At 37.4% G+C, this 15,104-nt stretch overlaps 1 protein-coding gene across 3 annotated transcripts in view; it reads left to right on the forward strand.

Annotated features, from left to right (window-relative positions):
- Positions 1–15,104, forward strand: part of LOC149673792 (otoferlin-like) — a 41,597-nt gene that overhangs the window by 15,223 nt on the left and 11,270 nt on the right. For all 3 annotated transcript variants that reach the window (XM_089839500.1, XM_089839503.1, XM_089839502.1), the window contains exons 2-5: positions 12,945–13,003; positions 14,287–14,375; positions 14,449–14,548; positions 14,628–14,869. In XM_089839500.1, the coding sequence (XP_089695626.1) occupies positions 12,945–13,003; positions 14,287–14,375; positions 14,449–14,548; positions 14,628–14,869 (490 nt within the window). The remainder of the gene's footprint in view (positions 1–12,944; positions 13,004–14,286; positions 14,376–14,448; positions 14,549–14,627; positions 14,870–15,104) is intronic.

The raw sequence follows: 15,104 nt of genomic DNA on the forward strand, positions 1-15,104 counted from the left end.
GTGTGATACAGAGAGTCCCGGTATCGTCAGCTGAAGAAACCGGGGCCCATCACCTTCGCTACGATCCCCTACGATATGCTGTAGAAACTGGCAGGCTTTAATTTTTGTAAATTAGTCTACTAATTATTTAATTTATTTAGTCGGTTGTAATTAGTTTAATTAAGTTTATATAACGGGGTGTTAATTAGTTAATTAATATGGCGCTAACACTACACGTAGCTATGGTCAATGGGGTCAAGCGTAAAGGTGACAAGTTGGTCAAAGCAACCTTTAGAGGTAAGAATGACCATTGGTCAAGAAATCGATAAATTTTACCAAGTTACGATAAAACGTTTGGTCAACCTTAATGTAATTTTTCTAGAAACATAATTAACCTTTAGAATAAAATCCCTGGACATTATTTTATTCTTTTTTCGCCTCTCTTTTTCGTGCACGACACGGGATATAAAGACACGCCCCTTTTCCCCTTTGACGTCATCACATCCAATCGTTGGGCTCCCTGCCCGCCTTCGAACAAATCTACCCCTAGAGTTCGTTAAAATAACAATACAATACATTATCTACTTTCGAGATATTCAACATTTTCGATAGAACCGCACGAGCCAGTTCGTGTTCAACTTTAATTTATACGCGATTAAATATTGAAATAGTAGAATCATTGCATGCGAACGAAATGGTCTATTAATGTTTTTCCAATAAACCGCACGCTCAAACTCGTGTTTAACTTCAATTTAAATTATTTATATTTTATTGGAAGTAATAACAAAATAAATTCTTGCCCCTGTATGAAAGCTTTACTCTAAACATTGCACTCCGACGGGCTAAACATTTTTACAGGGGCTGGTAGAATTAACATTGCACAGTTTGCCCCTGAAACGAGTCTTTTCCTAACTACTTATTTTTGAAATATTCGCTCTTTTTGAGTATAAAGGTGTACCTTGGGGCGGTTGTTTTATAGTTGTAGCTTTACCGAATGTATTTCAAGGGACCAAGAAACTCTAGGTTCTTTTTTTCCCCTTTCGATTCAACCAAGGATGAAAGCCTATTTCACGCGTATATGGAACCGCAACTTAACCCTACCCCTATCCCTAAAGAAAAAACTACTAACCACTACGATCTATGTTTAGGGGAAATAGGTCTTTTCATACTATTCTTTAGAGGGAATTGAGTTTTCTACACAGCTAGGCTATTTTTCCTTCAGATAAGAGAAAAGAAAAACACCTTTGCACTTTATTACATGATTTCTGTAAACTTAATTAGGTATTTCGTTACGTCACTTATACTCGGAGTAACTCTAGAAACGTTTAAAATTTAATTTATTAATTCCTTTCTCCTGATTTTTCCATGATTCTTCTAAGATTTAGAAAAATCTGCAATAATCTCTCGGGAAATAATTAAATTCGTTTTTAACTTCTATTTAATTTATATTATATTTTAATTAATTAGAAAATTTAATCTAATATTTTATTGCCCCTTAATGAGAGCTTTACTCAAAACATTAAACCTCGGCAGGTGAAACATTTCTACAGGGGCTGGTAGAATTAACATGGTATTGTTTGCCCCTGGATTGGGTCTTTTCCTAACATCTTATTCTTGACTTTTATGCTTTTTTTGTAGTTTAAAAATGTACCTTGGGGCTATTTGTTTTATAGTTCTAGATAAGTTTAAAATAAATTTATTAATTCGTATTTCCTGACTTTTCCATGATTTTACTTATCTATGATTTACAACTCGAGGGAGTTTAGATTTAGCAAATCTACCGTAAACTCTCGGGAAATAAGTAAATAAACAACTTTAAAAAAGTTTCTAAAACGCTCCAAAAATTGGTGAATAAAGTAAACCTTTTCGACTTTTCTCGTCTCACGTGCAGAGTTTAGCGCCAAAAATGGATATAGGGTTAAACCTTTTCACCCCGTATCTCGCGCGCGGAATTTCGCGCCAAAAAGGTAAAGCTTTTCATTTCTCCTCGTGCCACGCGCCTATTTCGCGCCAAAATGAATAGAGATAAACCTATTGAATTCTCCCCGTGTTCCGTTTAGAGTTTTGGCGCCTAAAGTTCCCGCCATTTTTTCAATTACAATTTGCACCAAAGCTAAAAGCCTTTTGAATAAAGAGAATGAAACGAACCTAGGGGGTTTTTCGAGGCTCCGTATCTCAAGGGGTTTGAAAAGTAGCTCCCTTTTCATTTAGGGGCCGAGGGACTCAAGTTGACTTTGATTTTCAACAGATGAGAAAAAAGGGCTAACTTGACACTAGATGTAAACACAAGGGAAATAAAAATAAAAAAATACCCGAGATGCATTGCTGAAAGAGACTTTTCTGAAAAGTATGATTGAATAGGAGTTGATATTCAATAGCTCCTAAAGGTCACTCCCGCTTCGGTAAATTTGAATTCTAGAAGGATAATGTAGGATTCTCAATTTGCCAAATTTGAAATACTTCAAATAAATGTAACCCCATACCTCTATAGAAATGAATATTTAAAATTCTTTAGGGAGTATATCGATATTAAGTCATGACGTCATCAAGGGGAAATTTAATTGTAAATATTTACTGCACATCTTAAGTGGACCTTAAATTCTTGAATGAGTCGAAATTTAACTAAAACTTTTATTACACAACCTTCTGGTGTTCTCGAGGGGCCAATCACTAAGCCCTATCCTTCCATGACACTAATTACGCCTAACTAATCGGTGTACGTCGCATTTAAAGTCGTGTGAGTGATTATTCCCTTTGGTTTTCCTTCAAAATTTACGGGTTTGCCTCTCGAACCCCAAGTTTGATATAAAGGCCAATAAAACATTCATGGGTAACACATAATTAACGTTGTAAGACAACCACGCTTATGATATATTGAAAAGAAAAGGCACTCTATAAAACATCTGCATAAGAAAGGACCAGTCCGGATTATAGTTTTTACCAAGGCTTAAGGCCCAAGGGGTATCAGTCCGGAAATCATCCAGAGAACCGGATGTTAAGGGTACTTCCCAGGGAATGGATTCTCATCCTCTTCTCTTGAATCGATGTTACAGTGTCACTTGTCATAAAATACAATACATCTACGATACTAAATGCTCTTTTTTCTTCAATGCCAAATTACACCGTAAGAGTGTACCGACGCTACTTGTCAGTAAACACAATAAATTACAAGTTTCTTAGGCCTTAGTCTTCAGTGCAAAGAGGTATAAGATCAGCGTCTTCCGATGAGACTGGACCAAGCATTATTGATTCCTATATCAGAGTCTATTTTTCCGCTTCGTCAAACATCCTATTCGATCTTCAGCTGTTAAGACCCGTTCTCTTTTGGTAGTCTTTGAAATAAACGATAGTGGCATCCCTTCCCTTAGATTGGGCCGGTTGTCGCCGCTCAGGGAAAACAATGGGAAATTCAGGGAAATTATAAATGGACCAATAAGATCAGGGACTTTGATTTTAGTGGTGGAACATTTTGTGAAAATGGAAAAGTTGATAAATATGTTACGATAAATAGTTGTTGCAAATCATACAAAATAATGGGCCATAGAAACAATTCAGGGTCAATAAGGTCAGGGAATTTAATTTTGATGGAAAATATCTTGGATTCTACAAAAATGGCGTCGTTACGATAAATATGTTTTAAAACTTAATTTCCTAATTAAAAACTTTGACAAATTCAAAATATACTCTTAACAATGACAACTATGTATGTGTTGAAGAATCTGTTCAAACTTTTCAATCCCAATCTTGTATAACCCTTGACCTTTCTAAGAGTGTTTCACGATATATTTTCCGCATATAACAATGACGTTTATAGAGCTTGTCATTGAGTTATCCGAAAAAACGGAACCAAACCCCATCCCCCAAATAAAAAAGAAATATTTCCTGAGATGCAATCAAGCGGGAAAATAAAATTTGGCGGGGAAAACTATACTGTATATTTCCAATTATTCCAGAGCTGTATTTTTGGCGCCCTTTCTTTCGCAGTTATTGTCTTTGGGGATAGAGTACGTACAACTCGAAATTCCCTTTCTGGGTCAAGACTTATTTAAGATACGTCTAGACTGTCAACTGCATGACAGAATTTCAAGAGGTTTCTCAGAATTAGGCTTTAAGGTGACAGCGAGTGAGATGTAATTAAAATTGTTATATAGGTTTACAATCGCATTGGAGAAGATTAGGTAAGGCTTACCTTTAATTTAATTAAAAGTACAGAATTTAATATAAAGTCAAGTAAAGTGTTTATTATTTAAAAATAATATATTATGTAGAAATATACAGTTGGTTTAAAAAAGAATTGTAGATCCGAAGTACAGTTTGTACTATGGGCAATTTTGAGTCGAAACTGTAACTAATATGACACCCGAATCAAGTTATGATTGGAATGTTTTACGGATGACCCCCTTAGATATAACCAAGAAATTCAAAGATAATACTAATTTAATTAAGGGGTCATCCATAAAACAAGGCACAAGCTAATAATAATTTTTAAATGGTTACTCGTATGGAAAAATCAGTCATAGAAGTTACATTTTTGACTCAAATACCTTACATTTTGGAAAACCCTATATATATATAAATTTAACTAACAAAGGCTTAAGAAAAGGGTTATAAAAATAGACGCAATTATGTAGAAGTTAGACTGTTTGAATATGGAATACTAAAGACCGGAAGGAATTTCCCCGTATTAATGAATAATTAGACTTGATTTTCACCGCATTTACTTAACTCGTTGTATCACTCCACCGTAACTTAACCTCGCGTGTTTTCAATAGTAGGGTACTGTACCTAAAACGAAGGGAAATCCCACCCCCGCTCACATATACGTGAGTGGCCTTTTAAAAATGGTTTTCTGGCACGCGACCCATAGAGAATTCCAGTCTTTAAGTCCCTCCTCTTCTTTTGGCGGATTTACCCCACTAACCTGTTACATTTTTTTTCTTTCCTGAATGATTCTGAAGGGGTTAAGATATATTTATTTCCACACGATTCTCCAAGAACAAGATTCTCTCTAGAATCCATTTGTCATCCTACTGTTGGGTCGGTTATGGTGTTAGTGGTGGTGGTAGTAGCATTTTCATACTATAATCTGGGGGATTTCCTCCTACACGTTTGAAGCGATGATACTAAATTTCAATGGTGAAGAATCACAGATCTTATAAGTTCATAAGATACGTTCCATAAGTTTGTCATTGGTTACAAATTGGAGCTTGTCATGAAGTGATGTAGGTAATAGATTCGAGGTAAAGCGACGCCTGGTGAGGCGCTGTCAAATGCTTAGCACAGACTAAATAGGAAGATGGAAGTCCTGCAAAATTAACCACCGAGTGTAGTCAATTCTCGCTTGTCGTTCTCGAACTAGCTCGAGCTGTAAGTCTAGCTAGCATTACGAAGTATAGGAATTGTTATACTTTAAGTGTCATATAGTTCTTAACACGCCCCCTATATACATAATGCTTTGTACATCCGTTTAAAGCTAAGCTCAATCTATATTTATTTCTGCGTATTTCAAGGTCACTCGAAATTAATTTGGGGGGATTAAATGTATTCACCTAAGTTCACTGTGTATGCAAATTTAGTCGCCAAAAATTTACTTCTTATTTCTCATTTTGCTCTTTAGAATTGCAAAGTTCGTGACCTGACACCTTTTAAATATATTCCTAACCAAGTAAAACTTGAAAGAACTGGTATACCATGCAGAGAATAAAAGAACACGGAATATTTGTTTTTTCAGTTCGTGTGTAGGGGTCATTTAAGTTGAAAGTCTAGGTGTACACTCGGGGGCAAAGAAAGTTCGCTGTACAAAACAGATAAGAAATTTTGTAACCACCCAAGTTTCTCTCTCTTTTTTTTATTCTGGTAGTACTATTTAGTATAGTGAAATTCAGTCTTAAAACCTTAAAAGAAATAACGGTGTTTCACTTGTAAAGCTACTCCTTCAAAGATTCCTTCTCGGTATATAGTTTGTTTTCTATAAAATTACTTTTCGGACCTTGAAGATTGGAATCCACGAAAAATAGAGAGTTTAAGTCTGGATCTCATTCGGGGAGAAGAAATAGTGCACAACAACTTGAGATCTTTTCAGACGAGACAACTTTTGACTCAACAAGATGGGTCAAATAGTTGAGTAAGCAAAATTGGTGTGTGATAAATTTTTAATTTGGTGATTCAACTTGTTGGTGAACTTCTGTTCACACTACTCAACTCAAGTTGACTCATCTAAATGGGTCAACAGTTGTATTGTCTGAAAAGGCCTTTTAAGTGTCTAAGATCATCTTGTTAGTTTCTTCAACTCTCTAAAAGCTAAGGAGTAAGAAACGTAGGAGTGAACCCTCGTACCCTTTCATCTTGAATTTATAAGCCGCGGTCCAGTCAAAGCGCGCGATTTTTGCAGTTGTTGAAACGAAACACCTTGAAAGCTCCCACCTGGAATTCAAACGAAACCGTTTTCTTGTTTATTCTTTCTTTACTTGTTTGTTGGGGCCCAATTTAATAGAAAGCTCGCTCCTTTCTTTCTCTTTGGTCTGGGAAAATGCTTTCAGATGAAACACGTTAAGCTTAGAGTAGAATTCGAAAATAAGGCGTTAGGCTTAGCGTCGAAGTCGAAAATAACGCTTTACCTTAAAAATAACGCGTTAGGCTTAGCATTGAACTGGAAAGTAAGGCCTGATGCTTATAGTATACGTCAAAAATAAGGCCTTAGGCTTAACGCATACCTCAAAAACAAGGCGTTAGGCTTAGCATGAACTCAACAGTAAGATCTAATGTTTAACGTTTAACTAAACAATAAGGCTTTAGGCTTAGCATTGTACTCGAAAGTAAGACGTTATCCTCAAACGTTAGCACTTTACACTAAATAAGGGCTAAGGGTTAAATGTTATCATTTTTACGCTACGTGTTTAATTACAAAAAATACACGTTAGGCTTAACTTCTACCATTTATTTCAAATTTTAACTCGAAACTAAGACTTTTAACGATATTAAAGTTTAGGCCCTTGAAAGGTATTTAATTACAGTACTTGCTAAAATTGCCAATCTCTACGCAATTTATTTTCTTTAATAAAAACAATTCTAAAATTTATTTTTATAAAGCATACGTTTTCGACATCAATTCCGAGCCTATCTTCCGTGTTAAACAACGCGTAATGACATTCCTAAAAAAAAAAAGAAAAAAAGGGTATTTGCGCAAGTTCTTTATAAGAGCCCTTCAAAAACAGCTGACGCTTTTTAAATATAATATGAAGTTTTAAATCAACATTATCCTATAGGCTTTCAATGTTTTTTTTTCTAAAAAAACCCCACTTATCTAGATGTATACAGGGTGTTTCTGAAAAGTCCATCACAAATTAAGGGGCGTGTTTATGGGACCAAACTGAGCGGAAAGTACCAAAGAACATGGGGTGTACAACATTTTGTTACGGAGATATGGCCTTCCAAACATTCGCCCCTAAAACAAGGAAATATCCAAAAATGAGGAGTAACACTTAAGACCGACTAACCAGCTTGTTTAAAATTACTAGACAATTTCAATAGCCTTTAATCGAACAATTGATTTCTACCTTTACTAATCAGAAGCGTATAAACGAGTAGAAGTATGCCTACGGTGGTAATGTAAAATTAATCCCAAGTGACATGATGTTTCAAGATCTTCCCAGCACTAAGTAAAATGGTTCTGATTGAAGGGACTTTTATTAGCACAGCGTAAACAACGTTATTTTCAGGAATTAGTCCAAATGTCCACGGGCGGCATTACAAAAACGAGGCAGTCTTTCGAATGATACTTGGACATGTTGGAAGATCCCTGGCTTGTTCCTGTTATCTCAAACCGTAAAAAGCTACGCAAATCTTCATCATCACGGACAACACTCTTGTACGTTAGGTATGACCTTGAGAAAACCTAAAAGGACATCTCGAATGTATTTGAAAAACCCATCTCCAATTAAGGGGCGTGTTGTTTGTTTCCAACAGAGTAAACTCGCCCAGAGAACAATTACAATGCAGAGCCACGTTTCGGCGTTAATGGCCCACAAAGGTGGTCCCAAACAAAAGAACAAACTTTAATTTGTTTCGTTCAGTAAGTGTTTCATGTGTCATAGATAAAACGCCATGATTAATGCACAAAGAAAATGTTATTGACAAGTTTTCGGACCGCGATGCTGAAATGTGGTGGTGCACCATCGTGCATGAACCACATTCTGTTTATTAAACCTAAGGGTACGTCTTCGAGTAGTTCTGGTAAATCGTCCCGTAAGAACTACAAGTAAGCCACACCGTTTAACCTGGGCTCTAGGAAATATGGCCCAATTAAATTGTCACCCACAATACTACACCACACGTTTAAGCTGAATTGTACTTTGTGAATTCTAACGCAAGTTGCGTGTGGTTTTTTCTTAATCAGCAAACCAATTGGCGGCTGCTTGTTTTTGGATCGTCCTCGGAAATAGTGAGAACTTCGCCTATTCTTAAAAAACAGAGCACTAAAACAGAGCACTATGTTTTTTAAGAAAGGAATAAAAGAGGTTTCACGTACATGTGTTTGTTTTATTAAACTCATAATTCAACGAAGTCTGTTACAATGCCTTTCTTCACAAATGCCGAATATGCGGATATGCACCTAATGTATGGACTAGCCGAGGGGAATGCCGCTGCAGCTGTACGCTTGTATCAGGAAAGATTTCCGCAGAGGCGACTACCAAATCGACTGACGTTCGAGGCTGTGGACAGACGTTTGAGGCAAGATGGACGAATCCAACCGGCTGGACCTCAACCTAGAGCGAGAGCCATCCCAGAGGCCGTAGAAGACGAAGTTCTCACCATTTTCGAGGACGAGCCTGAATCAAGTACCCGCCAAGTTGGTCGCCGATTAGGCGTAAACCACACGCTCGTGTGGAAAATCCTCAGAAGCCACCGGTTTCATCCTTTCCATGTTCAAAAAGTTCAAGGTTTGAATCCAGCGGACTACCCACGACGCACGGCGTTTTGTCAGTGGTTTCTGGCTAAAGTAAACGATATCGATTTCCCACGGGATTTGTTGGTTACTGACGAAGCTAACTTTTCACGGGATGGTATTATTAACTTACATAATAAACATCAATGGTCCCAGCTAAACCCCCACGCAACTTGCGTTAGAAGTCACCAAGTACAATTCAGTTTAAACGTGTGGTGTGGTATTGTGGGTGACAATTTAATTGGGCCAAATTTCCTAGAGCCCAGGTTAAACGGTGTGGCTTACTTGCAGTTCTTACGGGACGATTTACCGGAACTACTCGAAGACGTACCCTTAGGTTTGGTAAACAGAATGTGGTTCATGCACGATGGTGCACCACCACATTTCAGCATCGCGGTCCGAAATTATCTTAACGCGACCTTCCCTTTGCGGTGGTTAGGTCGAGGTGGACCTGTGGAGTGGCCTGCTCGATCACCCGATCTGAACCCTTGTGATTTCTTTCTTTGGGGCCACCTGAAAGACTTAGTTTATCAGACTGAAGTGCCTGATGTTGAAGAGCTACGTCGACGAATAATTCACGGCTGTCAAACAATTCGCGAAACTCCAGGCATTTTTCAACGTGTAAGGGAATCATTTGTAAGACGTGCTAATGTGTGCCTTAACGCGGGTGGTGAACACTTTGAACAATTTTTGTAACTAGTTGCAATTAAATGTTAAAACTTGTCAATAAATTCATTTTCTTCGTGCATTAATCATGGCGTTTTATCTATGACACATGAAACACTTACTGAACGAAACAAATTAAAGTTTGTTCTTGTTTTTGGGACCACCTTTGTGGGCCATTAACGCCGAAACGTGGCTCTGCATTGTAATTGTTCTCTGGGCGAGTTTACTCTGTTGGAAACAAACAACACGCCCCTTAATTGGAGATGGGTTTTTCAAATACATTCGAGATGTCCTTTTAGGTTTTCTCAAGGTCATACCTAACGTACAAGAGTGTTGTCCGTGATGATGAAGATTTGCGTAGCTTTTTACGGTTTGAGATAACAGGAACAAGCCAGGGATCTTCCAACATGTCCAAGTATCATTCGAAAGACTGCCTCGTTTTTGTAATGCCGCCCGTGGACATTTGGACTAATTCCTGAAAATAACGTTGTTTACGCTGTGCTAATAAAAGTCCCTTCAATCAGAACCATTTTACTTAGTGCTGGGAAGATCTTGAAACATCATGTCACTTGGGATTAATTTTACATTACCACCGTAGGCATACTTCTACTCATTTATACGCTTCTGATTAGTAAAGGTAGAAATCAATTGTTCGATTAAAGGCTATTGAAATTGTCTAGTAATTTTAAACAAGCTGGTTAGTCGGTCTAAAGTGTTACTCCTCATTTTTGGATATTTCCTTGTTTTAGGGGCGAATGTTTGGAAGGCCATATCTCCGTAACAAAATGTTGTACACCCCATGTTCTTTGGTACTTTCCGCTCAGTTTGGTCCCATAAACACGCCCCTTAATTTGTGATGGACTTTTCAGAAACACCCTGTATAGAAAAAAAACTCAATCGATTCCCCGTTTAAAATTAAATATTTTCTTGTCAAAATTTACTCTTACGTATCTCACGCATGCGTAGATTTGTAAGGGCACCTGCAGAATTTGAAATTCAAATAAATGTAAGAACAGTTCAATCATGGATCCTATAAATATTCCGTATATAGGGGATGGGAAAACTGGCTTTGCGCTTAGAATAGAACCAAGAAGCGATATCTAGTTTACTAGGGAGAACAATATAAATTCACCACATTTCTAGCTTATCTCCAGTCCAAACGTGGGTCCGGAGCTAATCCCCGCCTCTAAATTACAACCAGCATCTCATTGGTTCTTGAAAACTCACGTCAGCGCGACGCGAATGACGAAAACTACGTACTTTCCGAGTGAGGAGAGGCGAAATAGCCCGGCCTCCTTTTACGTCCCCCCTTGTATTTTGAAAGGGGAACTGGGACTATGGTGCGCGAATACTTAGGCATCTTATACCTTCTCCCTAATAAACTATTTATCGCTTCTTGATGGAACATATTAACGGAACGGTATGCTCTATTAAGAGGTTCGTTAACGTTATAGTGTATCAAGGTCATTCAGAAATCACTGTTTAAAGTATAGGCGCATAGGCGGAGGTAATAAATAATTATCTGAATTTTTCTGGAATATCAATATCACTCGCAAAGAAAAAATCCAACTCGCTTTTGGTCCTTTTTAGAATCACGAAGTCCATGAATAAGTCAGAAGTGCAAAATAAATATTTGTAGTAGCGAAAATCAATTTGTTATTTCTTGGCAAAAGCCTACTGACATCTTAGAAATCCTTTCACATCAAATTTCTTGATTATCAGAGCGTGTCTGTATGTATTTGTACAGATAAGATAAATAACTCTCGAGGATCTTCAGTTCTCTGATTGGTTAGGGTGCTTCCAGGCTATTTATTTATTTGAACACAAATTCCCAGGGTTATCTGTCAGACGAGAGACACTACGTTTAACCTAAGAAACCCCTCGCTATCCTTTGGGTATATCCTGTGACGAATCGTGGTTAGATTTAACCTATTTCAGCTAATGCGTACAAGGCCAAGTTGTCCTTATTTCTTATTATATTTTCCCCCTTATTATCTCCATTGTTTCTAAATCGTTAAACGTTATATTACTGATAGACCTACCGCAAACTTACGACATACAATCAATCCTGATCCCGAGAAAGAGAGAAATGATAGATTTAAAGTCTAAAACGTTGTATCTCTGATAGATTTATCAACAAAGATACCGTATTTTCGCTATAAATTTTTTACCAGGCAAACAATCTACTTCCAGAAAGAACTACAATGTTCACTTAACTAAATAGAATAAAGATACAAGGGGATGTGATTAAAAAGGGCCTAGCGCTATCCCGCCTTTACCTGTATTCATCCTTTAACCCTGAACTTTAACCCTTATTTTTTGTGTGCACGCGCGAGACTGTATTCTTTCCCTCCTTTTATTTATGGTTGCCATGGTTACGTAATTGTGACGTATTATAAACTTTTTCCACGCACAGATTACAGCACGTGGATAATAAAGGAATTTTTTCTTTTGTTTTTTTTTTCTTCCCGCAGGAAATATCTCGCGCCAAAAGCTAGTTTTATTACAGAATTGTCACGAATAAAATGTACCTAGGGGAAGCTTTTGCGTGTATTGTACTTTAGGGTGGGATCAATTTAGAAAAGGAGGATGAAAAACGCATTCTTTTTACTTGCATTTACAAGAGTGATTGATGGGATGAAGTTTTAGAATTCGCGATGCGTTTTCTCTACTTAGTTTTCTAGAAGGGTACTTGTCTGAAATAGGTCTAGACAGATTATCAAATCTGGGCAAATTCTAACAGAAGTTTTTCCTGGACCTAACGTAGAAAAATTGCATTAAAAATTAGATTTAAACATATGTTATGTTATGTTATGTAAAAAACCTTTATTTGAATATAAAAGCACGACCTACTTTAGGATATAATATTTGAGCGGCTTGTAAAATTTTCCATCTATTAGACCTACAGGAAATACAGGGCGTTTCTGATAAGTCTGCATCCATAAATTAAGGTGGATGTTCTTTGGGTGCACGATTTCGAGTCGAAAATGTAGCTTCTATCACACATTTTTCAGTCCGGGGCACTGTTTTCGAGTTAAGATTGGATTGAGTATTTTACGGATGACCCCTTAAATTTAATTAAGAATCTGGAAGACAATGATTTTTGATTTGATTAAGGGGTCATCCCTAAAACACTCAAATCATAATTCGAAAACAGTGTCCCTTGTTGCAAAATGGAGATAGAAGTTATAGTTACATTTTCGACACAAAATCGTCCACCCAAAGAACATCCCCCTTAATTTCTGGATACAGACTTATCAGAAACACCCTGTATATATATAACAATCACGTCCCTGCAATTATTAGTTAAGCCTTGGGTTAAGTCTAATCTGCATTCAATTTTTTTTTAATACAGGACTTTCAAGATACACAAAAGTTATTGAGAACACGGAAGAGGATGTCGTTTTTGACGAGGTAAGCCTGGCAATTTATTATAATTTATCCTGGGGCGCAAATTTAATGAAAACATGGAGGAAGTCCCATGTCAAGGGGACCTTAAATTTGCCTTGCAAAATAGATAAGCCTATAAACTTCTCGGAATTTTCCCGGTCAATTTAGTAAGGAGTATCTATTGTAAAGGGTCAGTATAATGTCACGGCGTTGCACTGCAAAAAATCAGGGATTTTTTTGGACATTATTGGTGCACAAAGAAAGACATTCGAGCTGAAAATGAAAATAATTCGAAAGTTTAAATTTTATAGTTGTTTTTGCAAAGAGCTTATTGTGGTTCCAGCTGGTAAATTAGTTGAGATTCGGTCATCCGCGGGCAACGGCTGTTTACTTGACATCGGCGACCACGCAAACATATTTACATATTCAAATTAGTTCTGTGTAAACTATGAGTGTCCCCTCTCGTTTTAATATGACCGCTAATTAGCAAGAAAGGACCCGTACCAAAGTTGAGAGTATCTCGAGGGGCAAATCACTCTCAGATACCCTGTAACGTATTCCATCAGAGGCAAATAGATCCTGTTCAAAGGTCCAGGGTGATATGGAGTCTGGCGGGTTGACACCACCTTGCTTCCTTAAGACGGATCACTGATGGCTATGTGGACAACAAAGATATTAGAACTTTGGTGGACTTGTAACTTTGAAGCACAATATATCGTCTTTGTGTCTACATACCCAATCACTGTTCCGTCTCAACCCTATGTCAAGTAGACGATAATTGAGGTCCTCCCCTTTGTGGAAATAAAAGAAAGTAGGTCTGACTCTCAACTTAAAATATTCTTGGGAGAAAACAAATTTATTCATGATGTTTGTTCAAAGTTTCAAATTAAACGGATAGGAATATCTAGCTGTCATATCTGTCTTCGGAAAAATGCCGTTAATCTTAATTAAATACGAAATAAAGTCCTTTTTATTTAAATATAAAACCGGAGGGGGGGGATTCGTCGGAATAATTTCTCTTTGATGGTTCCATAAACCTTCAATTTACATAAATTTGGCGCCCACTTTTCCCCGCTTCTTTTATGGATTATTTTTGGGGGCCCTTACTTAATACTGAGACCAAGACTGGGGGGCCCCCAAGGGAAATTACTCTTCTCAGACAGATTCCCAACTTAAACTTTATCGCGTCCAAAAGCATATACAGGATGTACCTGTGCGCGTAACACCCACGTGTCTGGGGAGGTTTTGGACTAGGTTTCCACCCTGTTTAGGCGCCCTTAATATTGAACGATTGTGATTGGTTACAGGTCTTTGAATGGCCGGTCGGGCGTCCTGTGGAAAGTCATGAAGTCTTGGAAATTCACCTTTTAACTTATAATAAGTATTTTACTAACAGGTAGGTCTAAATCATTGATTAGGGTTAATTAGTTAAACAATTAAAAAACAGACAAATTTTTGGTTAATTATAGGGTAGTCGGTTCTTACGGTTTAGTTTTACAACAATTAATCGAAGATGGTCGATTAAAAGTGACAGATCGATTAATCGATATCAATAACATGCCCATTGAGGTAAAATGCAAAAGTTTATTTATTTTTAATTTTAATTATCATCTTAATTAACGTGTTTAATTAATTTTAATTGGGTTAGGGTACAATAACATTTGAAGTGACTTATACGGCACCAGACGGTTCTGTCGGTGATATGCACTACGAAGTTTTCGATGACGAACGGCAAGTTCTAATAGACATTGAACAGAATATAAACAATCTTGAAAGGTCATTGGGTCAACGGGGAATCAGTACCAGTGGCGGCGGGGGAAACTATATGGGATCTTCCAGACAGGGTTCGATGACGTCACTCTCACAGCTCAAGTCACCTGATAGAAAAAGGTAATGGGATGTAGTTTCAACAGCGTGAATCTTATAAACACCTATTGGGATTGGAAAACTGGTCTGAGTGCGAGGGGATCGCAATGATACTGGTATATCAAGGTTATGCAGCGCTGTTTAAAGCTAGGCGAGTCTATGGGAGGTTAATATTAGGATCTGTATTTATTTCTGTGTATATCAAGGTCATTCCAAGTTAATTAAATATTTTCAAGGCACACTGAAGGTAGAATCTCCG

This window comes from Phalangium opilio, unplaced genomic scaffold (assembly GCF_054372755.1).
Source record: "Phalangium opilio isolate 3A_F unplaced genomic scaffold, DU_Popi_V2 ptg000048l_1, whole genome shotgun sequence".
Classification (NCBI taxonomy): domain Eukaryota; kingdom Metazoa; phylum Arthropoda; class Arachnida; order Opiliones; family Phalangiidae; genus Phalangium; species Phalangium opilio.